Source organism: Perca fluviatilis, chromosome 13, assembly GCF_010015445.1.
Source record: "Perca fluviatilis chromosome 13, GENO_Pfluv_1.0, whole genome shotgun sequence".
In the NCBI taxonomy this organism is placed as follows: Eukaryota; Metazoa; Chordata; class Actinopteri; order Perciformes; family Percidae; genus Perca; species Perca fluviatilis.
In genome coordinates this window covers 26,971,540-26,997,674 of record NC_053124.1, presented here as the reverse complement: position 1 = coordinate 26,997,674, position 26,135 = coordinate 26,971,540, and the positions used below count along the sequence as shown (strand labels likewise).

The window sequence follows — 26,135 nt, the reverse complement described above, 5'->3', positions numbered from 1 at the left end:
GTCGTCTGGCGACCAAACCACAACACAGAAGTCAGATTCTAATGCAGATATTTATCCTCTCTCTCTCTCTTTCTCTTTCTCTCTGTCTCTCCTGCTTTGAAGTCCCCTCTACAACACCACCGCTTTGCAGATCAAACCAGTTTCACAACGACCTCGACCAGTTTCTGACACCTTCAAGTTGTGTTTGTGGGGATTATTTTCCATTGATAGTCAGTCTAGTAAGAGTAAAGTTTGTCTATAGATTGCTGAATTAAGTGTCTGGCAGAATGTTCTTTTCTCTTTACTAGGGAGGTAACGATGCATCGTGAATCGGTTAAAAATCGGTTTAAATGTGTAAAGATTACAACCAGTTGAGATAAAAAAAAAAGGTTTTTAAATGAATCCCCATGCAATTTTTAAACGGCCTAGGCCATGACGCTAGTTAACATACAGCAGGTAGCGTTAGCCTACCGTTAACTAGTAACATTAGCTGGCTAACAACCATGGACAGAAGTAGGAATGGCTCCTAAATGTCTTTTGAGAAGTATAATAAAGTTATAATGCTATAAAACATAAAACAAAAAGGAAAAACGTAAGTTAAATGTAGCCTATTTGATAATTTATTTCCCTGAGGGAACACTTAATACAGAAAAAAAAGAAATTTGGCTGTACATCATTCACACAAAGAATTATTTACATTTTTACAAACTTACCAGTTTTGGAATGTCCTTAGTTACATTCAGGAGGAGCTCATTACAGCTGAATGTTTTACAGGGTTGTCATTTTCTGGAACGAAAGCATGCTCGGACACGTCTCAGAGCACATGTACATGCATGCATGTGCACTTATTCCTCTCTGGGAATATAGACCTGAAGCTGATGGGCCTCCAACCTTGGCTCATGCGCTGCAGATTAGGAGCTACATTGCGATTGCTGCGATTGTTTATTTTGTCAAGTGACCACAGAAACATGCAACAGGAGCTTCCCCTCGATATCTGAGTATAATAAGTTACTCCTGAATCAACACACACATAGACACACACTCGCATCACACCAAGCCAGGCCTGGCCTAATCAACGCCTTGGCCGCCTCCAAGGTACCACAGAGTATTCCAGGACGCGACAGGTTTCTGTCTGGCGAGGTTCAGGCGGCTGCCGTGTCACAGATTAGAGCGGCTTAGCTGTCTCAGTTGTAGCCGAGATGATTTATACACTTAAAGGCTTCACTTTGCAGTCCAATGCCTTACTCCTATGGCAAACGGTCAAACTCTTTACTTTCTACTGTGTCTTAACTCTTTGTCTGCAGACTTGAACATGGCAGTGCAGCTGCCTGTGTTCCAAAACTGCTCATCCTAAATTGTGAGGCCTTGTTTAGTTTGGATTGCTCACAGTCCATGGGAAGCATTGTTCAGAGCACAAGCTATTTGGAAGATGGATTACTGAGATGGAAAGCAACCACATCACCCTCAAGAGAACCAGTGGGCTGCTTTAAGCCATACAATGCCTCTTCATTGATGTTACAGAGTCTGCCAACAAACCTAGTGTTACTCTGCACAAATTTAAGGCATCAATAACAAATTGTCTCTGGGCAGCTCACCTAATAAAAAATGGAGCATCTAGGCTTCAGTCTCAGACCTTAATAGCTATTAAAACTTAACTTAACGCACTCCCATAGAGAAAATGTATGTATAAAACTGTTAATATGAGCATATGTAATCGTGAGCTAGCTTTTTGTACACTTGATCTACTTTTGATATTCGGCCAGCTTTTCTTCCCGTCTCTCTCCTTATGTATTCCTTACTTCCTGCATGGAAGGGATTCACACATACTTTTCTTTTGTTTCTCGGATTTTCTGTCTTTTTCTGGGACGCGTTCTCTTTGACTTTTGTTCCTTGGTTGGGAAATGAACGTGCAAGCCCATTTCCAGCCTACCTCTCATATCTCTAACATAAGGATTTTATTACCTATTTCTGTCTTTATCTCGCCTCCCTCCCTAACTCTGAGCCAGTCTGCCCTCCTTCCTCTCCCAGTCTGTCTCTGTCAGTCTGTTCATCTGTCTGTCTCTCTCTGTAAGCTTTATGTAATGGAGGGATCATGTGAGAACCGAGGTGAGGGTTCACCCAATGCACCTGCGGGCAGCCATCCTCCATTTCCCTTTGATCTTGGCTGGATTGTGTTTCTTTTTCTCAAGCTGCCTTTCTTTCTTCTACTTTTCTTCCTGCTCCGCTTCTCTACCTTTCCACCTGATTTCCTCCTTGTGCCATCTATTTCTCTGACTCCTCCCTGGCTTTAAGCCACTGGCTCCTCAGGTCTAAACTCCATTCTTTACAGGTAATTATGAGATCAGCTCAATGAGGTGCAGGGTTTTTTTAAACAGTAGTTTGAGGCTCAGGACTCCTCAATGAAGCAGTGTTAGATTGTCTGTCTGTTGTAGATAGGTTGTTTACGCAACGAGGTAAAAATGGAAACTCAGACAACCAGGTCTGCACGATCAGTAGTTCATCATCTTAAACTTAAAATTGACCTTTTTTGTTATACACAGATTTTATAGAGTGCAGGATTTCAGCAGGAATTCATGACAAAATTAGAAGTAAATATTTTAATTTTAAGTTAGTTTTGCATTCAAATGTTGAAGTGATTTTTTCTTTCTTTTTTTTTATTTGTGTGTTTTTCCTCTAGACTCTGACTTTCTGCACATGCCAGTACCGTTTACACCCAACGGAGATTCCCCTTTTGCTGCTCTGTACCAATCTATTTCCTGCCTTTTTTGTGTTGTCCTGATGCCATCCCTGATAAACCCCATCCAGATTTCAGCAGTCAGCTGGCCCCTGGCCATTTAGCCTGGCCTGTTAGCTCTTCTGTGCTCTCTGTGCCCCTGAATCATTACCCTGCAGAAAGACGCACACCGACCTTTGCAATGGCTAAATATAGACACACCAAAGAATAGGAGGAAGGGAGGGAAAATAAACGAGGGGATAGATGGATAAATGGAACAGCATGTTAAAGAAAGTTGTTTGGGAGAGCACGTAGACTAGGAGGCCGTTCATGTTTATTCTTCTGGCCTTCTAGACAATACCCCAATGATGGCTATCGGTTATTAAGAGCACCATTGCAACTGTGGTGACGTCAGCGTTCCTAAGAAAAGCAGACCTGTGTGTTGAACCCCCTCACCCCTCGACTGTGGCTGCACAGATCCTGTGTTTCTCTTGGAAAGGAGAATACAGGTGGCTTTGGACTGCAGGCTAATAGTAAATGAGTTTTCCTACCATGTACTTGGCTATAATTAGAATCCAATGAGGCCTGAAATGGTGTGTTGCACCTCCTCCTGACAATCAGAAATTCTTCCTGTCTGGAGTAGAGCTTGCCAGATAGTACAAAGAGCTTTGGGTTTGTTTGTCTACTTCAGTTTTCCCTGACTTGTAGCACTGCATCCAGATCTCGTGTGCTGTCGAGCAATGCTGCCGACTAATTTGAAGTAGCTATAAAACAATAGTAACGTAGCTCACATTGATCAGCACTGATGCTTAACTGGCTGCTGATAAGGACCAATTCAAGTGCCATGCACTGTAGTCTGTAAAATCTCTGCCAGTTTTTTTTTCTTTAAAAGATGCTCTGGAGGAAGATTCTGACTTTCTACACCTCATGTGTAAATACAAACTGCTACATTGCCAGTAAAAGCACACAAAAGATTATTTTAGTATGCATTTTTATATGTATGTTTTTTTTTTTTTTTTAAATGCAAACATAAAACGAAAGCCTAGAAATAGTAGTTGAAATGTGCCTTAATCTCAGATTTTCCTTTTGAAGCTGCAAATTTGACAATACCAAGCAACGCAAGCTTTGCTACATTTGCTAAAATGGTCCGACACAAAACTAGAGAACTGCTCTCCCTCCATGCTGAGGACAAAATAACAAGTCAGCGATCTCTCGCCTCGTACATTATACGTACATTACTGTGTTGCCTAGTCAAGCTTTGTGGCTGTTTCTGTAACAGGGCTGCCATGTTAAAGTTGGCAGAAAAGCATTTATAAAGGAGGCTTATGCATAGAAGCCAGTGGCTACAGATAACCCAAACCGGCCAATCTTCATCACAGGAGGACGTCTGCTTGAAAGGGACTGAGGACGACTTGTGTCTCAGTTCGTGCAAGAAAAACTGGCCATAGGCAGTGATTTGCTTGCAGTGTAAATGTATCATAGAATTTAGGCTGAGTTAGACTGGTCTCCCTTCCTCCTTGCCTAAGGGCTGAGATAGCTAAATATCGCAGGGTCGGTTATGATACTTTGTACACAACAACACAATTTGGCTGTTTGTTCAGTCTTACTGCTCCTTTTTCTTTTTGTCCTTCTCCCACTCTCTTGCTTTCTGTCTCATACTTTTTTATCTGATTAACCTCTTTTTACTAACATTAACCACCAGCTGTAGCAGATGCTCCTCAGTTGTGCATCAGTCGCACCATCAGCTGTGCGGTCTGATTTTCCGTGTCTGTCTCTATTGCTGTCAATGTGTTGCCTCTGAATCATTTCAGGAGAAGAAAATGTTACTAATACACAGTAAGTCAGGCTCCAATTGATCTAGATGGTTGTGAAACATTGCTCCTCCAGTGCTTACAGGACCGTGCAAAGTGTCCTTTCTGTTGTAAACACGGTGTGACAGCGCTGGAGCTGCTGCTGGTCAGGCAGCCTTAGACGGATCACACCCTCACACTGTAGCTCTCTGGATCTGCGCCCAAACTCTTAACTCTTTTGGCAAGTTTCTGTAATTGAATCATAATTTGTCTTGTCCGTCGTGACTCGGCCATTTATTTTTAGAGCTAAAAGCTTTTGTTGCTAGGAGACGGTGTGTCTTAGGAGATGCTGCGTGAGGGAGGGACAGAATTAAAGAGGAAAGAAAGAAAAGATGGCAGTGGTGTTGAGGGGGAGCAAGGCGGAATCTGTGAAAGCTGAACGAACGAGCGAGCTATGAGTCAGCAGGGACATCTGCAACACACACGCGCGGTGGGCATGGTTGCTATTCCCGTGTTCTTTGTCTGTGTGCTCTGTGCACCCACGCATGAACCCTCTTACCTCTCCCCACTAACCTGTGTTGTGAGTCTGTGTACTTTGTGTGTGTGTGTGTGTGTGTGTGTGTGTGTGTGTGTGAGGGAGATATTAGCTCGCCCACTTAGATTTAATCCACTCCTGCTGTGTGTTGTATGCGTCAGCCTGTGTCCGTGCATGTACACATATGGAAGTGTGCACGTGTATTTTTTTTCTCCGGCAATCACCAGTTTGTACCCCGTGAGACAGCAGTGTTGTGTCTGTGTCACAACGCCTAACCTGTCCCCACCGACAAGAGTCTTACTGTCTGGTGTATGAATCATATGCTCGTACCCCATTAGTAATCTGCCTTCAAATAGCTATTATGAACTATCACAACCAGCTCGTCTGTCTTCTGGCTCCCTCTCCGAGCACCATAGGAGATCAGAAAACAGCATGCGGTTTATTAGTCCAAGAGCGGGCTTGTTTATCAGATAGTTTTTCCCTTCCTTATTCATTTTACTTTTGTAAGATGTTTAGATGCCACATTTAAAAAAAACAGTGCTAGGTTGTGAAACTACAAGAGCCACTATATTTGTCGCTCATCACTTTCTTATATTTGAAGTACATTACCGATGAATTCTGCCGTTCATAGAAAGTTTCTAAAACATAGCATATACATGAAATATGTGTTCTTACAGGTCACTTTTATCACTTTTGAAATTAAATACAGAGGCATCCCAGTGTGGGAACAAGCATTATAGCCATTGTAGCTCATGGAAAGACATTTCCCAGCACAGACGCACTATTTGTGAATCGCATACAAAATTCATTCATTGGAGAATTGTGAAAAATGGAAAGAAAGTTGAGAAAAGAAAGGATGCAACCCTCTGCCCCACTGGAGATCTTGCAAAATGTGGTGTTTAGTTGGACACTAAAACGTCACCGCTTGAATCTCTTAAATCTATTCTAAAGTGGGAAGCAGATTGCAGTAACTCAACTTGTGTGTGTCTTCATTATTTAGGCAGACGTTGATCACAAGGGAGCTTCATGCAATGTGTCGCCCATGCAATACTTGGAGTTAGGTTTTCTTGCTAAGTTTAAACTCCTTTTGACAACATGGACTGCACTAAAAAATGTAAAATCTGCCTCCAGTGCTTAGTCACTTGAGTTGTACTTGACCTGTTGCTGTAGTCTGGCAACACTCTATTGTAAACACAAGGTATTACACGTGCAAGTTCATTTTTGTGGCCTATCTATGAGTGGCGTTCTCATAGGTCTGATGGGTACAATCTTTTATTCCTTGTGGTAGGATTTTCCCACTTTCAGTCAGTTATGCATGTCTACTGGTACTACAACAACTACTACTCCTGCCAGTACATCTTCTATTATTACTACTACTACTACTAATATTACTAGTACTACTACTACTATGGATTAATGACATTTGCCGACACGTAGCTGTGCTTTGCACACCTAATAGTGGACTTTGATTTCACCGTATCCAACTTGGTTAGTTTTTCCATGACTCACTTTAACTCCATTTACACCTGCTATTAAAACGTCATCTGTATCTGGATAAGGGGAAACACATGTTGAGGCCGGCTGTCAATGCACGGATCATTGTGGTCGGAATTTGATCGAACGTATCGGGGCGTTGAGACCCATGTTCGCTAATTGTAAATGCAGCTCACAAGAATTCAGACTTTATTTTTTCTTCTTTTTTTTTTTGGAGAAAGCACCACCCATGTAGTTAGGAATTTCATTACTCTGGAGATTGTCATCACAGCTTTACAAAAAAGACTGATCGTTACCACCAGTTGTTGCTGCTTTAACTGCTCCACTGTGAAGGAGTCCCTGAGCATTTGAAGCAGCTACAAACACTGGTGCAACAAAAATGACCTGGTAACGGTTGTGTTTTCTGACCCAAAAAAAGATGCGGAGAAAAGACTCTGACACCTGCCATTTTTGTTTCGTTTACTTTACCGTTTCCAAACCTATTCGTAAATGAGCTCACGGTGCAGACAGAGAGCACATACTGTGTAAATAAAAAAATTTAAAAAAGCCGTCATTGATTTAATTACCCATCTGGGCACCATATCCAGATAAAGTTCACTTTACCCTAGGATTAAGTTGCCAGGTGTGTCTTCTTTTTTTCAACTCTTATACAACTTTAATAACTCCCCTTTTCCAGTTTTTATGGTCTTTTCTTTTGTCGGTTGTTTTCTGTGGGTTATTGTCTGCTTTTATGGAGCTGCCCCAAAGTGGTTTCCTAACAAAATGTTGAGAAGGTAATAAAGTGCTGAAAAAATTAAACAATTCCCTGTTTAGTATGTCAGATTAGTGGGCCTATAGCCTACACAGATACGTTAGACGGTGTTTTGGTCACATTGTCACATTACAGCATGATACAACAACTTTTATATTATATCAAGCAAGACTGTGCCATGCGCCGTCACTGACACAACCCATCAGTGTTATAGTCTGTCAGCCTTGAGCATATCCTTGTTAAAAGTTCACTGTCACTGCTATATAGATATGACAAACTTTGTGGAGTGTGGGAAACTGATTGTAACCTTGGTATTTAGGATAGTGTGTTTCTTTACAGTTACATAAACACACACACCAAATTCAGCATTGTTATATTGTGCCCATATGTTTCCCACCCTCTGCTTTCTCAGCCTGATTGCCAAGACACATCTGGTCCTAATGGTGTGTGTGTGTGTGTGTGTGTGTGTGTGTGTGTGTGTGTGTGTGTGTGTGTGTGTGTGTGTGTGTGTGTGTGTGTGTGTGTGTGTGTGTGTGTGTGTGTGTGTGTGTGTGTGTGTGTGTGTGTGTGTGTGTTGCAGCCTGGCCTTGTGTTGAAGTGCTGTTGAGTCTTTTACTGCCACCCACTGCTTTACAACGCATAGCCTATACTTTTGACTGTTGGATAATAGTGTGTGTTTGTGCAAGTGTGTGTTCTGATAGTAGTTATAAAACCATAGCTTATATTTTGTCTGCGCATATCTCAAGGCCTGTTAATCTGTTATAACAGTGCTGATTTTCCAGCTTTGATGGCGATAGCGTTGAAGTTTTGATATGACTGCGGTCTCTGGGAACAGATTGGGCCAAAATGCTCATCACCAGCTTTCATGGACGAACTGCAGCCACTTTGCACTAATGCCGTGGTCCGAAATGTGTTGAGGATTTCAACATACAGCTTTCATCCTTGATTCTGTGATTCCCAACATGTCTCATGTCTTGTATCCTTTCGCAAATGCTCCACTCTACTAAGTCATTGCTGTTTTTCAATTTTTCCTCATATATTGTCTATTCTTCTTTTACTGAACTGTATTTTCTCTGTTTGATAAATCTGGACCTTTTTACACACATTTTTTTCCCCCCCTATGTTTATCTCCAGAGCAACACAAAACAACGTTCGAGCACATAAAATGGATGCCAACTGGTTTCTTGCAAAATGTAACATGTCTTTGAGTGCCTAGAAATTGCCAAACCCATGCATACATAGACAAAGTCCTGACTATTATTCACTGTAAACACAAGCTTTTTACACCTATTGTGTTGGTGAAATAGCTGCAGTCAAGGAGACAATTAACAGCTTCAGAAGGATAATGGTTTATCAGGTGCAGTGCGCCAACCACTGGAGACAAGCAAAAGACTAGACAGGGTTAAAGAGCTGGAGTAAACCCTGATTTTTCTTGTCCTGTCAATAGGGTTGGGTACCTTTCGCATCTGAACCAATACCACTACCGATACCGGTACCTGGAATTCGGTTGCCGGTACCCAATGTTACTTTTTTTTCTGTACTTTCCCTCTGTAATTACAACTTTTTTTATTTCAGTTGTAAAAATAATTCCAAACCTATTTACTTAGAACATTATGTTATTTATTTAGAATATTTTACACTGACAGAAATGAAACAAATAGAAAACCCCTCTCTCCTCCCAAACCCGTCCCTAAAACCTATTTAATTGAATAATTATTAATTTCTTACTCACTATAACTTTTATTTTTGTATTTGTATATTATTCTATTTTAGCCTATTTTATTTTTATCATGACCGTTTTGAATTGCTCTTTAATGTTTCATGTAAAGCACTTTGAATTGCCTTGTTGCTGAAAGGTGCTGTAGAAATAAAGATGCCTTGCCTTACAACCTCAGCCTGTCAGTCAGTCCCCAGGGCACAGAAACCACTGTTGTGCCTGCTTGTCTCACAGGAAGTGTAACGTCAACAGCACCGCGACCGCTTTCGGGTCTCCATTAATATCTTATCACAGTGAAAGGTGTCTGCGTTTTGAAAAACCGTAACCACACTTGAAACCACTTTATCGGCATCGCCGTGACTCACCGTGACTTCAACAAAACTGCAGAGCCGACGTAGTTTGCTCCGTCCGCACCTCTGCGCGGCGGTGTGTGTGTCGGACCTCCGCTCTCTGTCAGCGTGCAGAGAGGACAGATAAGCTTGCGCTTACTCTCAGGTACCGAAATTTGGCACCATTTGATTTTACGTGAATCAATACTCGGTAGTACCGACGTGATTCGGTCAGTACCGGGTTCGGTACCCAACCCTACCTGTCAATCCTCTCTTTGAATTTGCCTCTGTTCATGATCATCCAGCTGTAACACCCCTCTTCTCTCTCCTCTGTCCCCCAGGGTTTGCCTTTCCGGATTGGGCCTACAAGCCCGAGTCGAGCCCAGGTTCCAGACAGATCCAGCTGTGGCACTTCATCCTGGAGCTGCTGAGGAAAGAGGAGTACCACGACGTCATCGCCTGGCAGGGAGACTATGGAGAGTTTGTCATCAAGGACCCAGACGAGGTGGCCCGCTTGTGGGGGGCGAGGAAGTGTAAACCACAGATGAACTATGACAAGCTTAGCCGAGCTCTAAGGTGAGACTAAAGTTTGTGAAAAAGGGTTAAATAAAAGTAGGATGACGCCTCCACACTTAAGCCCAAATGTAATGTAAACAGAACTACCTTTCTGTTTTTGGACTGTACTTGCCCCTTAAACATGTTTTTAACATTGTTTATTTGGTCCTTTTGATCTATTCGTTTAAGCAAATAGAACATTGTCACTGAACACAGACATTTTCATCTGAAAGCTTAAAGGTCACACTTCCTATAAGACCCACACCCTACCTATCGCACCGGAAACTCAAAGCATGTCCGGCCAAAAGTTGTCCATTTCTCCCAGACTGTCGGTCACATACCTGGTCAATGCCATCCACACGTGGACACACGCCAAAAAAGGCAGCAATGTACCAACAAAGTCCGGGAAGAAGATGATGGTTAGCTTGTAAACATGGATGTATGCAATGCAGGACTTAAAATCGGTTCAGAATATTGACTTGAGGGTGCCTGGGTAGCTCACCTGGTAGAGCGCGCGCCCATATACAGAGGTTTACTTCTCGACGCAGCGGCCGCTGGTTAGACTCCCAACCTCTGATGACACTTTTTATTTTACCAATAAATGACGAACACTGGCTTTTCTCGGTCTTTGCTCCAGTCTGAAAGGTTTTACCCATCCTTTGTAAGGCTTGTCTGGACTGATGATAACATTTAGCTTCATTTTTAGGTCATATGGTCTTGATAGGTATCAACACCAGTGGATTCAGATAATGGCAAAGAGCCCAGGCGGGTCAATCTCAAGTTACAGGAACTGGAAGCATGTTATTTTGAACTCCAGGTGAACTGTAATAAACTCATTGTAGTATACAAGACTGGTTTTAATATAAATCCAATTGGTTAGGGGTTAGATAACACTTTGTGTCCCCCAGTAGTGTTGTTTCTGTGTAATGTTAGTGACCTTGACATTTGAGCTTATTTCCCCTTTTATTTCTCAGGTAAATTTGAGCTTAATTACAAAGGCATCAAATGTGTAAGAAAAAAAGATTAGTTTTTTTTTGTCGTGAAAGTGTATCTGCGCTTCGTGCTGAAACTCCAGGGTGACAGCAGATTTAGAAACAAACACCTTCCCCCTCCGCAGAGCACATGTGGGATGCTGCAGTTTTATTTAGCTGCCAGTCTGTTCATATACACAAACGCACACACACAAATACAAACTGCTAGTCATCAATGTCGCCTCCTGTTTTGTAGGTTGGTGTGGGCTATAGTTTGCCATGGCAATGACTAGTTACACTGCCTCATCACCACACACACACACACACACACACACACACACCACGTGCACACAGATACATTTAACACCTTGTTATATGTCAGCCCTCCTCCATCCCATCTGTGCCTTGTTTGTTACTTAAACCTTTTTCTGTCTTGACTTAGCCTCATAGGACTGCGTATTTAGAGGCACACAACTTTGTATAGGAATACATTTTAATACATAAAAGAGTGACCGTATGTATGGTAGGGCTTTGACTCCGAACTTCGTTATTCGAATATCACAGAGGGGAGGGCGGGGCTGCTCCTCAGTCACACAACAGAAGAGAAAGGTGACTGTTTCGGCGGCCACAGGAGAGAAATACATTGCGTGCTCGCTGGACAATACTGGCGACTCTTTTTTTATTTAAAGATTATAAAGTCGCCAGATTTGTCGCTAGTCGCTTTTGTGAAAAAAAGTCGCTAAGTTGGCAACACCGCCCACACACACTGGCTCGACGCACACACCAGCACACGAGTATAAACATCAGACCACTTACGTAGGCTACGGTGAAAGCTCCGAACTTCCTGTCGAAAGCACACTGTTTGTGTTTAATCCAGGGTCTGACTTTAAATTTTTTTTTTTTTTAACTGAAGCCATTTAATGGTCAAAATATTATTAATAAATATTCAAATATATCCGAATATTAATAAACAAATGAACTTCGAAAATTATTTTTGGGCAAAAGTCAAAGCCCTAATGTATGGTGCTGATGTAACACATTGATTTTGGGTCACCTAGGGAGAAACAATGCAACAGATGTGTTGTGTACATAGGACGAATAGCAAAAGCTTGTTAGTGATTATAGATTTATTTAACTTTCTGTAACCTGCTTTACATTACTGTCATAACAAAAGTTGAAGTATATTCAGGAGTCCAGACTGCATTCAAAATGTTCGCTTATGCTGCTAACATTTCATGTGGTCGCATTCATGCGAGTTCATGATGATCATTATCATTGGAGCCCCCCCGCTGGCACTTGCTGCCCTATGCACTGCGCGTGTATGTAGCGGCGTAGAACAATCCATTTAGTTGCATGTTCCAAAAATGAAGCAGTCTATAGCTGATTATTTTTAAAAAGCAAAATGAGGAGGAGGAGGAGGAGGCGGCTGGTGCGGAGGGAGAGACAACGAGAGGTTGGTTGAGACTCGGAGGCCACTGATGATGAAGGCGCAGGCAGGGAGAGACCGACTGAGCCAGGGAAGAAGAAAAAGTACCACTTTCAGCCACAAAGGCTAACGTGGTACCTGTGGTTGCGGCATGAGGGGAAAGCTATGCTGTGTGTCGATTGTAGGTAGGCAATGTGGCCCGTCCTTTGCAGGCAACTCTAAACTTGTTACCAGGTCAACACAGTTTAAGCTTGAAACTGTGAAGTTGTACAACCACAGTAAGAAACACTAAACCTGCATGGACAGGTGCATGACCACAAAACACTGAGCCCCTCCTGACTTCTTTTCAGCTGTTTAGATGAGTCAGTCAAAATCGATTGCATCAACGAAGAACTAGGGTATGCAAATTCAAACTACTATTCATCGGCATCGGTGTCGCACTCGAGTATACCCAACACTAGAGTCCTGATATCAGACAAAATGCAATTTATATCACTCATTAGAAGCATTTTTAAGTACAGCAAAGATTTCAGATTGACAGATTTTAAAATGTGTGCCTAATGTTGAGGCTTCAATTAATATGGTCTAGTTTCTGGTAAAGGTTTAGCGTAATAACTGGGATGAATTTGTTTTTAACTGAAGTAGCATTATATGAAGAAATGTTTGATTTGCTTTTGTTCTTCTTCAACTTTTTCCTATAGGTTTTATTTGGTGGAAGAATTAGCAGTCCTTAGTGCGATCCACAGTTATTTAATCTCCAAATTAAACATGGACACTAAATGGCTTGTATCCTTAAGAAGGAATTGATCCCACAAAGGTTTTACTGTAAGTAAACAGTCAATTTGATAGAGGAGCATTTACTTTCTCTCAGGTCTCAGTGAGGGTTTTATATCAAGGACCAGCTGGAGCCAAACTTTGTTGTAAATGTCTTTACTGTGGTTTAACCTTTTTATATGAATCAACGGCTGTTAATTAATTCTGACATCTCTTAGATGTGAAGTCTTTGATTAATGCTTCTCTGCATCTTTGAAGTGCACGTGTGCGTGCGTGCGTGCGTGTGTGCGTGTGTGTGTAGAGACATGTATCTGTGTGTGTGCTTGTGAGTTTGTGTCTCGCACACCTCTACATGTGTGTTCAATACGTAGAGGCCGAGTCCATACATCCATACAGTCAAAGTCCTTTATTGTTTATTTGAACGAAGTTCAAATGGTCTTCAAAGAGCATGTGGCCTGGAGCGAGCCTGGGCTCAGTGTGTGAGACAGGCTGTCCCATAATGACTCAAGTGTGTGTGTGTGTGTGTGTGTGTGTGTGTGTGTGTGTGTGTGTGTGTGTGTGTGTGTGGTGACACCATCAAAGTGCCATCCGTCCATCAATCTATCACGTCTGTGAACATTATGTCCTTCCAGCTTTTGCGGCACATACAGGCTGATATTGTGACCACCTACTCACAAATACTGCAGTTTACCTCCTACAGCATGTGTAGTATGTATCGTTTTGATTGGGGGAGTGGTTGGTTTCTGTAATTTTTTTGCATGTATTCCTCCTTGCCATGTGCTTGTTCATTTTCCACTGTATTGTCCAATGCAAAAGTTGTCAAGTGCTGAACCTCAGAACAGATATAAGGGCCGGTCATTTCATACTTCTCGTCAACCAGAGCATGTGAGCAGTGCCAATTTACACTCCTCGCTGCTCACAGAGCCGTTTGTTCAGTACCTCCATGCAACCAGTGCCTCCTCACTCACCCCGCGGCAAAAAGTTAGCTGGATGACGGGCGCTGGCGTCACGAAGGGAGGGCGAGCGCCGTTCATCTGCATGGGGTTCAGGTTCAGGCATGCTTTGAAATCATGGTGCGAGCGAAATTGGATGGGGACGGAGCGGAAGATAAGATGATGCTCAAACTTTTTTTTTTTTTTTTAAATTGATTTAATGAATGATTTTACTTAGAAATTCTAAATGCAGGACTCCATTAGAGTATTGTATGTTTACTTAACTTTACTCAATGATTAGAGAACCTTTTCTACCACTGCAGCCCCTTATACGTTTGGGCTTATTATTGAAATTACTTAATGCCCCTGTGTGAACACTGTGCGCTTTCAAATAACCACTGTCATTTGTTTTGTGGGTCCTCAGTAGTTTTGTCATTACATGTATATATTTTCTGCATGCATTGTAAGTTTGAGCCTGTGTGCCTGCTCCTTTGTGTGTTTGTGTCTGTATTACATGCAATGGTGTGGGTGTGCGTAGTAGTTGTTTCTATTAGAAGAGGCCCTTTACTCATTGAGTCATTGATGGGCCGATTGAGCTTTTGGTTTACACACACACACACACACACACACACACACACACACACACACACACACACACACACACACCTGCTCTACTTTGTTCTGTATTGTACCAAACTCCAGTGACTCATGCTCTCATCACAATGAAACAGGGATACAGCTGCGGGGCACAGCTTCAGAGTGACAAATATTATATCCGTGTTTTAACAGTCACTACTAATGTGACTGATTTTAAGAGAACTAATATTTGACTGCACTGTAAGAATCTTATCTTATTTACTTCTTGACTATTTTGTAGGGCTGTAAAAGTGTGCATAATTTCATTTGATATTGTCCTCCATCATTTTGTAGCTCTGTGGAAATACTGAGGTTCAGCATTAAGGATTTTGTCTTGGCATATTAAATAGCATTTTGAAAATACTGGCGGATTTAATGTTGAGTTATTGTGTATACAGAATATTAATCGCCTCACAGATATTTGCTGTTATATTTTATTACTGTGGTTTTACCTGTACATTAGCAGTTATGAATCTTGTATGTTATTGTCTGTTTTTTATATATATATATCGATAGATAGATAGATAGATAGATAGATAGATAGATAGATAGATAGTGTTAGACAGATGGATGTATAAGGAAAAATGTATCGCTGGATAAGGTAACTTTATGATGGATGAATAGCAGTTACCTACCTTGTCTGATTTAACATTCAGCCTCTGCTGCTGGAGAACAGCTCGATTATAACTTATTGACAACAAGAGACATGTTTGTATTCAAGCAAAACTGTATTTCTATGTACAAATTTAGCCACTGAGTTCCTTTCTGCTCGATTCTTCTGGAAACGATGAATAATGTATTATATCTCTCAGAATGAAGTGGCCGCTCTCAGCTGAATGAGAGACACTGATTTACACGTTCTTATGTAAAGAAATATGAATGTAGTTTGGTCCTTGGGCTGTCGGTGAGTCACAGGGAGCCATTTTATCTGTTAGATGAGCTGTCAGCGGCTCACTATTCTCTCCTTCACATCGCTCCGTGTATTGGCAATGACTAATTCACTATTACTAATGAAGCCACCTGGGTAAGACCAAATCAGAACGGCTGTCCCGCTTCCTTAAGTAATCGCAGTAAGATTTTAGAATTTACCCGTGTGTGCACATTGTAAGCAGCTTGTTTAATTATGTGCTGTACACCCGAGTAATTTGGTGTTGCCATGCAGGTAGTGCTTTGTACAGTGACATTGTGGTTTCTGTAATATTAAAACGTTGTTTGTATCCTTTAATATACTGTAGCCAACCAGCAAACAGCAATTCAGTTACATTAAACATACAAATCTCAGTGAGCTCAGTAGGGATAGGAATCTTTGTCACGATTCGATTCAGAATCGATTCTTGGGCACTATATTTTGGCTGCTACTTCAGTACACTGTAAAACCAAACATGGTGAAGCAGCGTTCAGTTTTTATGCACCACATATCTGGAACAAATTCCCAGAAAGCTGAAGGTCCGTTGCAACTCAGTTCTTTAAGTCGAGGCTGAAGACTTTTCTTTTTGATGCAGTCTTTTTTTTTTAAATCAAGTAATTGTTAATTTCTTCCACTGCACTGTAACTTTTATTCTTGTATTTTATACCTGTCTTATTCTATTTTAGCTTGTTTTTATATTCTCTTTTATGAATGTTTGACTTTGAATTGACTTGTTGCTAAAATGTTCTGTATAAATAAAGCTACCTTGCACTGTGAATAATCACTGGCCAGCTATGCAACTGTGAGTCATTTTGTGGCGTGCAGGAGAAATCTTACTTCAGATCATAGTTTCAGCTCATACAGTATATGTGTGTGAACTTATCCATGGTTTTACACTTTTTAATATTCGGATAAACCAAATTGTGGCCACCATCAGAGGTTTACCACAAGTTGCAATAATAATAATAATAATAATAACAAAACAAAAAATGGGAACTCGCTGGGAAATAACAATCTGTTTGTCCTTCTCTCTTTCTCGTTGTAGATACTACTACAACAAGAGGATCCTTCACAAGACCAAAGGGAAGAGATTCACCTACAAGTTCAACTTCAACAAACTAGTGCTGGTCAACTACCCCTTCATCGACATGGGCTCTGGTATGTACACAATCACATTTATGTACCTGGCATCACAGGTTGGCACACCATCAGCTGACAGACACTGAAGAGCTGATGTCTCACTGGCGGAGTGTCTTAAGATGCATTTGTTAAAATTAACAAGCACTTAACCAGGGATTTTGCATTTTGAAAGCAGAAATTGTTAGTTTTTTTTTTGTTTCCAGTACTAGTATTTGAAGTCGGTGGAGTTATAACCTTGTGTCTGACCAATGTTTTTCTTCTGTCCTGATGATCCCCTGGCAACTGAAATTCATGGTTATTTCTGATGAAAGGAATGAAATCACACTTGACAGCGAGGACCTTTTTTCAAAGAGTGTGTGCTCTAGCGCATACAAAAGGGTTTTGGCCTTCAGGTGTCTGACTTTGAGGTCCTTTTGTGTTAATATTACAATTTGATCAGCCAGAATAACTGCTAAACTTGACACTTTTTACTTGTTAGCCAAGAACAGAGTTTTAGATGCTACTACACTTGCTTCATGTAGCATTACAGGGAGGCAGTTCCAATTAGATTTTTTTGCTCCGATTTAGTTTGGAAGTCAGTCAGTCAGTTTGCAGTCGTCTGCAAAGACGGCTTTTGAGAAAAGGCCCGAAGATTGTATTTAACTGAGACATTTAAATGTATTAGACATTTTCCAGTCAGTGTGGTGGACAACTTACCACTTTACTTGCCAAAGAGACATCTTATAGGTACAGACAATCTAAATCAAGTCCTATTCACATCAAGTATGTTCACCCCTATTTCTGCAAAGAAAACTCAATCAGATACTATCCTAGTAGAAGTACAAATCCTATACCAAACCGAATTTGGGTGTAGTGTGTGTGCATGTATCGGCCTGGTTACTTTGTGTTTGGTGTTTTTTGAAGACATCAGTGTGCCACGTCCCAGTTTATCCCTCTCCTCTCAAGTCGTCTCTCGTTCTGGTCCCGGCCACCCAGTGTAAACACAGCCCATATGGAGCGTTGGATACTGGGTGACATAAGTGCAGCACGAAAGTTTAATTATAGTCTCCGTGTGATGTGGCCCACACACTGACATGTTGTGATATGATGGTTTCATACGACGGTTACACACACACACACATACCCTAAGTCAATCTAGATTGATTGCAAGTACAGACGCTCAAATATACACACTAGATAAACACACACAGTTTTTTCCTCCTCATCGTCTTTGACACACATGGCTGTGCTTTTTAAAAAGAGAGACCCACACACACTCAGCGGTACTGGAAAAAAACAGAGGAACCCAACCCATGTTTGTGATGGCAGTAAGAGTGACTTTTCCAATATTTAATTCTGGCACGTGCACAGATGCCAAGAATGTATTGCAGTGCCAGTGTCTCCCTGGCAGGAGAGAGAGAAAGAGGAAGGGTTGAAAGAGAAGGGAACTTGTGGCTTTGTGTAACCCAGTGTTTTCTTGTGTGTGTGCCTGTGACCCTCTGGGTAAAATAGTTGGAGTTATGGGAGACTTGTGACCTACTCTCATTAGTTACTTTCCCCCTTCTCTTCAGTTTCAAGGGCTGGTTCATCACAAAACGGAACCTTTTCTTTGTTGTTGTTTTCTGTTTTCTTAGCCCCAGTGGTATCTCGCCATGCAGATGTTTTTTTGGTTTTATTTGTCCACGTCTGCCTTTGAGTGTTAATGGAAATCTTTGAACGGTAGTGTCTCCTTCCAGAAGCAATGACCTGGTTACTCAGTTATCCACGAACCACTGTCGACCGTTTGCAAGACTCATTTTCACAAGAAATTGTTCCTGTAAAAACCGCTATGCCGACACGATGTTCTATGAATAATGCAGATTAACATGGTCTCTGCTTCTAGACAACAAACCATGACAAATCTGTTGAATTGTATTATTTTGAGCACCATAAATAGCATCCAATACACCTCCATAGCATAGGGGTGGATGCAGAAATCTCACGAGACTTATATCTCACAAACCATTAGAGATGGGAAGAAAATGCTCTATGCTCTTTTTGTAATTTCCAGAGCGCAGGCTTAGTCCTAACGTAACCTATAAGCTTGCTGCTCTTTCTGAAAAAATAAGGCGTGTTGTAGGGGGCTTACTATTTTTGCATTAATACCAATGTCAATGAGATTTTAATTGTGTATGTTTTTGGTTTCACTTGGGCTCTCTATAAGATGATGAGCCTGGTTTCTGTCGTCAACCTTCTTTTTTTTAAAAGCATTTAAACTTAACAGTGTTGATTTAACTAACTCCCCCCTTCCCTTTTCCTTTTTCTCACAGGTCGAGTCCCTCAGAGTGCCCCCCCAGTGCCAACTGGAGGCAACCACTTTCGTTTCCCCCCCTCCACGCCGTCAGAAGTCCTCTCATCCAGTGAGGAGCTGCGCAGCCCAGGCATGTTCAGCAGCGTGGCTCGCCGCATGGCCCGGGGCTCTGTGAGCGACTGCAGCGACGGCACCTCCACCAACTCGGAGCTGGAGGAGGCTATGGGGGCCCGTGAGCGAGGCATGGGGCCCGAGAGGGCTTACAGGGGCCTGCTTCCTCCACGCCTGCCTCATGATTCTTTCTTCAGGGTCTACCCGAACCCAGCAGGGCTTGCCAGACATGGGCCCAGGGTCCACCCAGAGCCTCTGTCTCCATTCCCTGTCTCCCCCCTGCCTGGCCCCGGGGGTCTTCTGGCCCCAACTCTGTCCCCCGCCCTGTCCATGACCCCTACCCCCCACCTGCCCTACACCCCCTCTCCCTCCCTGTCCTCTCCCATGTTGGGCTCCCACTTTTCCTTCAACCCGGAGGACATGAAGCACTACCTGCAGGCCCACACCCAGTCTGTCTACAACTACCACCTCAGCCCCCGAGCCTTCCTCCACTACCCCAACATTATTATCCCTCAGCCCCACCGCCCCACCCCAGAGAAGCCAGCCGCCCATCACCTCCACGGGCAGCAGCAGCACCCGTCACCGTTCTCTCATTCGCTCGGCCAACAGCCAGGGGGCGGAGAGGAGGGGCAGCAGCACCCATCACCGTTCAAGTTCAAGCTGCAGCCGCCGCCGCTTGGACGCAAACAGAGGGAATCTGGGAGCTCACTGGCTGCTGCTTCTTCCTCCTCTTCCTCCAGCCAGTCCTCCTCATTCACAGGGTCAAGTCAGAAAATCAACTCTGCCTTGTCTGCCGGGCCTCCTAAGATCAAGGTGAGGCTTTTATTTAACACACAGACACAGAATGTGGCGTTTCCACTTTGTGGTTTCGGGAATTCCTCTCAAACTTTTTTTTTAGTATGAATAACATCTGGCCGTGAAATGAAATGTCACGATATAAAAAATACTCTTCCTCTCCAGGTGGAGCCCATATCCGACATTGAGTCAGAAGAAGAGGTGGAGGTGACTGACATCAGTGATGAAGATGAGCTCAATCACATTGACGAGGACGATGAAGGTGACATCTTCACCAGGACCGCTCGTCACCATCCTCATCATCAGCTTAACAACCATCTCCGAGCTAACGGAAACGGGAGCAGCCATTCTGCCCCTCCACACGCTAACCCTGATGACGACCCGGATGATGACGAGGAGGTCTTCAAGACTCCTGCCACTCCTTCCCTTAGCAGCGCCGGCCTGGCCTTCCCTCTGATCAACCTGAAGAGTGAGCCGGGTCAGGCGGCTCCCATCAGCCCTGGAGGCACGCGCTGCATCCCGCTCAAACTCCGCTTCAAACGCCGCTGGAGCGAAGACCAGAAGATGGAGGCGGACGGGGAGAGGGACGAGGCAGAGGACAAGAAAGTGAGGGCTAACGGAGAGGAGGAGGTCGGGGGGAAGAGAGAGGAGGTGGGCAGGAGAGTGGGGGAGGTGGAGAATGGGGGAGGGAGAGAAGGAGCAGGAGGGGTTATTTTGGGGTTGATGCTGCCACCGCCTCCCACCCAGCGCAGAGCGAGCTCAGAGCTGCAGAGGGCCACAGCACAGCTGTCTCTGGAAAACACTGGCTGCTGAGCCGCGCGCGCACACACACGCGCCCACACACACACACGCGCACACACACATGCGCACACACACGCATACGCACCTCTGAGTCTTGTCTACAAACTTAATAGTTTTAGACCATTATGCTTTGTGCTTTCTTGACGGCAGTAGTGAACATAGCCGGTTTTGTGTGCTTAAGGTGAAAGGTGGAGACAGTAACTGAAAGGTGATTATATAAACACACTTAAATGTTGTACCATATGTAGGAAGTTTGTGCAATAATTAAAGGAGGTGTCGGGGCACTTTTTCCTGAGCTCACAGCACCACAAGCTCCTTAAATTACTTAACATAAAACAAAACAAAAATGTCCCCGCATGTGTGACATCTACATGCTCAGAATGTGTTTACGGACAGCATATTGACATGATTACCTCTCAGGTTTTGTCACTGTTGGCAGCATTAACACCTTTTACTTTGTACCTTCCTATGGTTCAGTACTGTTGGCAAGCAACCACTGGCCACGTAGCCTGTGGAAAAGCATAAAGCATAGATGTGCCTGTGTAGCCTCTAATGTTCTGCAAGGCAAGACCCCTTTGTGCCCCTGGTACATCTTCCGACATGAACACAGCAGACAGTATTTTTGCTGTGACTTACAACATTAAAGAGATAATCAAACGTAGTTTGTATATTTACTTCTGACCCCTTTTTAACATTAGAGTCGTACAGAGAGGGAGTCTGCTCTTAATATCTCTTAGGAATTGCACATTGCCTTTTCAACGCCTCCCAGCGCCAGTTAAATCTGCCAGGGATCACCTCACATCACACCTGTGCCCAGATGATGTCTTTTAATGGGTCTGTTTATCTGGTGCAGTGAAACTAATCAGTCACCCTAAAGCATACAAAGGCAGCCTGGATTGTACAGCAGTAGATAGACAGATTTTCTTACCCACATCTGGCTCACTTGAAGGTAGTGAGCCCTCCTACTTACTTCTCCCTCTCTCCTCACCGTAACGGACATATAGATCCTAATGTTACTAAAACACTTTTAACAGCCCTGCTAGAGATTACAGAAGTGCCTGTCTGTCTGCTCACATCACCAAGCAGTCGTTTACAAAATGGAGGGCAGTAAGAAAAAAAACAAAAACAAAGACCTTGCTCCGGTGGACCTTACAGACTGAAGAGGGTGATTAGAAAAAGCTCTCCAATCACAGTCTTTTCTCCAAGACGCAACTCAGGACACTATCAGACTGCAGACTGAGTTGAGTGGTCTCTTCATCCTCGGCTCATTCACTAGTGTATAAAGACACGAAATGAGGGCGGAATTGTACATCTTGAGGACAGTCAAAGTAAGTCTGAGTGAGTAGGAGAGGAAGATTGTGATGAACTGGCTTTGATCTCTCAACCTCTGACCTGCCACACGAGACATTTGTTAGCCAGCAGATGGACGTGGTTCCCGCTGTACAGAGCAATCGCCTGGGTTTCTGAGGAAAGAAATCGGTCTCTCCTTTTCTCTTCACTTGTTTGGGTGAAAGAGGAAGCAGCTACTAGAACGGCTGTAATTAGAGACCCACTTGTTTCTGCGTGGACCCATAGCTGGTGTAAAAACATCAGGCCTCGAGGATACAGAGGGTGTCTCGGCTTTTGGTGTGCCCGCGTGACTTCGCACAATCTCTTAAAGGGGTCGGTGGTTTGAGGGCATTCGTAGTATTTTCTCCCTCTAGCGTACAGATCAGCAGCTGTCTTCTGCATTCCCCCTGTTTGTATTTTTAAAGACTGTATTCTTTCTGTCAAAGGAGGCTTGTGCCTCTTAAGAACACGGACAGTATTTTAGGGCATTTGCAGTGATCTGAGGACTTTCTGTGTTTTGGAGACGATAGCCGAATCGGTTCATGTGATGTTTTTGAGAAGCGACGATTGAAGCGAGCGTATTTGTCTAGGGGAGAACGGGGAACCATGAAATGAATGTCTAGCATCAAGGTTAACTCAGGCAAACCTTCACTGAGATATCGAGAAACACACTTATTTTTATGACGTTTTACTCACACAGTTCAAAAAGGAAGAAAAAAAGAACATTGTGCCCATTTTAATGAACAAACAATTCCAAAGGAGATTGTGCCTTTTTTTAAGCCAACAAGAGTTTTTAGCCATTCACCCCCAGCAAAATGTTTTTATCAAAAAACACACACACACATACACACACAGTACCACCATGCCTTCTGTTTTTTGTAAAAGAGAGCTACAGAATAAGTAAATCTACACATATATATTTTATTCAAATATATATTGAATTCAAATATTATATTTCAATATGGTCATTTGATACAAATCAGGAAAATCCTATTTTTAACGGTAAAGATATGTATATATTCTAATGGGCATATTATTACCAGTATAATTCAGCCTTTGCCTTCTCACCCTTGCCTTCTCTTGACCGTTGAGCTGCAGTGACAAAGGCCACCAGTATCAGAGTTTTATATTTATATTGTAAAAATTAAACAAACAGTTATTGTGTAATCAGGGGGTGGAGGGTGTGATGAGCGAGCAGAAATTTTTAACCAGACCTGGGTCAAATCCTATTTACCTTGTTGGTGGGCGTGTTTGTTTAGCAGATAGGCGGGGTTTCCCACATCAGGAAACAGAAAGGTGACTTTAATTCCCTTTTTCTGTTAACATTTTAGCTCTTTTTACTTTGTCCTGTGTGGTTACCCGCCTGCAACTCAAACCTGTATTTGGCAGCCACTCTTTGACCCCGACCTGCTTAAAAAGAAAAAAAAGCGGTTTGTAACGGGGAGTTGGTGACGGACGCCTGTGTTCAGAGTAGACATGATGATTCTGATTGGATGACAGCAGGTTGACTCTGGACTCAGCGTGGACTCTGGACTCAAGCAGGCTTTATGTGAACCGAGTGTGTATGGGCTGGTCTGAACCCTGCCCATATGCAATACACACACACACACACACACACACGTGCACACACACACTCACTTACCCACCCTGTCCTGGTTACAGTGAGGCTTTACTGTGGCTAGAATAAAGGGAAACATGACATCACACGTGACATCAGACACAGTCTCTCTGGAGTAGACTGCAAACCATAGAAACTACACACACACACACACACACACACACACACACACACAGACACAGACACACACGGAGGAAATGGCATCACAAAACCTCAGAGCGGAGTGGAGAGAGAGGGACTTCCCATAACCTGAATCGCTCATTCTGCTCTGTGTGTATGTGCACTTGTGAATGTGTAGGTTCTATAGTTATGCTATACACACACACACACACACACACACACACACACTTTTCAACACCGTTCAGAAAGGACTAGCCAGATGAAGTCTTCGCCCGTGGTATTTAGTCCCAGTTTTCTTGTCCAGATTGTCCAACTTTCTCCAGTCTCGTGCAAATTAATTTTGAAATTTTTCCTCACCAGGCACAAAAAAACTCCCACGCCTATCCTTCTAATTGGCTTGTTAACATTATCAGCATTATAAAAAGTCAAACCTCCCAACTTTTTGCCATTTGTTAGTGTAGATTGCTAAAAAGTGCCAGCAAAAAAAACATTTTAGGTAACTTTAAGGCAGTTTTAAAAGTGTCTGGTAAAGCAGAATACAAACACCAAGCTGTACCTGAACTGTTGCACCTGTGCTGCCTTACCTTCAAACACAAGAGAATAACCCTTTCCCCACCAGTCGATATTTTCACTCTTCGATTTCATCGATGCTTATCATTTCTTCTGTATTTTTTTCAGACATATTACTGTTACTCTTGTAATTATTATATTATTAACATGACTATTTTTCATTATTTTGTACCCTCTTGCCCATGGCCCGGTCTCTTCTCCATGAATTCTGTTTTTCTGTGAGTTTTTTTCTTGTTGTTTCAGTTTGCACGCTTTCCCACAAACTTCAACTATTTGGCTTCAGTGCAGTCTTTGTTTTCTTCTTCTTCTTTTCTTTTTACTGATTTTATAACCATGTTACCATGGACAAGAGGAGGGTCACATAATCCCCACATGATATACAGCAGGGGAAGAAACTATTGTTTTCATATTATTATGTTGTGTATATATTATTTTTTTTTTTTCCCATTTTGGAGGATTCTGTATGAAAAAAAGCTTTGTACTGTTTAACCATTGTATTATTTGAAATGCGTCCCCTGTCCTCTCTCTGGTCGTCTCCGTCTCTCCTCTCGTGTCCACCTCAACACTGAGCTGTCACTCCAGAGGAGAGACGGAGACTTGTAGTTTTTATCATGGAGGAACCACCTGTACTTCAGTTTCTCATCTATCTGTTCATCTTCATTTGTAATTAAACAATAATCAGGGTTCATTAAAAAAAAAGGTGAAAATGGATGTCAGTTTCTCTCTTTCTTTCTTTCTTTCATTTATTCACCTTCTTCCAGTGGTGGAATGCAACTATACTTAAGAACACAAGTACAATTTTAAGGTACTTGTACTTTACGGGAGTATTTCTTACTACAGAATACTTTTAACCCCACTACGTTTTAGAGGCAAATTTTGTAATTTATTTTTTTACTTCACTACATTAATTTGATAGCTTTAGTTAGAAGCTACTTTGCGGATTTAGATTCTTAATACAAAACTGTAAATGAACTAATAAAGTATGATCTATTATTGTAGGTTAAGCAAATTATAACTAATGATAATCCATTAATATATACACGATTATTAAATGGGCAGTTCTGCGCAATGAATACTTTTGGTACTTTGAGTATATTCTGATGCTAATACTTTTGTACGTTTACTTCAGTAAGGTTTTAAATGCAGGATTTTCCCTTGCAACAGAGTATTTTTACACTGCAGTGTTTCTTATAGAACTGAGTACTTCTTCATTCCTTCCTTAAAGCCTCATTTCAGAAAAAAATAACCAACCAAGAATAAGAATGTGCGTATAAGAGGTGTTTTGTACTGACTAAATATGACATTTTATTGTACACCTTAACAAAAATGTAATTATTAAACATAGAGCTAAAATGATTAGTCAATTGAGCTAATTGATGACTATTCTGATAACCAGTTAATCATTTAAGTTTTATGTTTTTTTCAAGTAAAAATACGGCCTTGTTCCAGCCTTCTACTCCTAGTGGCTAATAAAGTGAATATTTGGGGGGTTTGGTCTGTTTTTTCGGGCTAACAAGCAAATCACCTTGGCCTGGTTTTAAAACCTGTTCTGACATTTTATAGACTAAACAATTATTATTGTTATTATTATTATGAATCAACAATGACAGTAATTGTTAGTCTTACCCCTGATTAGTCATCCAGAGGATTTGGGTTTAGTTATCTATTGTTCTGGGGGAAACACACACAAACACACACACACACACACCATCCTGTATCACCAAGTCAGATCTCCTTCCTTTATGATGGTGGATTTGTACAACCTGCATCCTCTCTCTCTCTCTCTCTTTCTCTCTCTCTCTCTCTCTCTCTCTCTCTCTCTCTGAATGCTTTATGTCAACAGCAAGCCAAGTATTTTGTACTTGTCAAAGTC

The 26,135-nt window shown here is 42.3% G+C and overlaps 1 protein-coding gene across 1 annotated transcript in view; it reads left to right on the top strand.

Annotated features, from left to right (window-relative positions):
• The window catches only part of erf (Ets2 repressor factor), a 40,986-nt gene extending 16,013 nt beyond the window's left edge, over nucleotides 1-24,973 (top strand). Inside the window, exons 2-5 of the mRNA XM_039820513.1 lie at nucleotides 9,650-9,884; nucleotides 16,555-16,667; nucleotides 18,938-19,842; nucleotides 19,990-24,973. Coding sequence (XP_039676447.1) covers nucleotides 9,650-9,884; nucleotides 16,555-16,667; nucleotides 18,938-19,842; nucleotides 19,990-20,637 — 1,901 coding nt within the window. The 3' untranslated portion in view covers nucleotides 20,638-24,973. The remainder of the gene's footprint in view (nucleotides 1-9,649; nucleotides 9,885-16,554; nucleotides 16,668-18,937; nucleotides 19,843-19,989) is intronic.
• The last annotated feature ends 1,162 nt before the right edge of the window (nucleotides 24,974-26,135 follow it).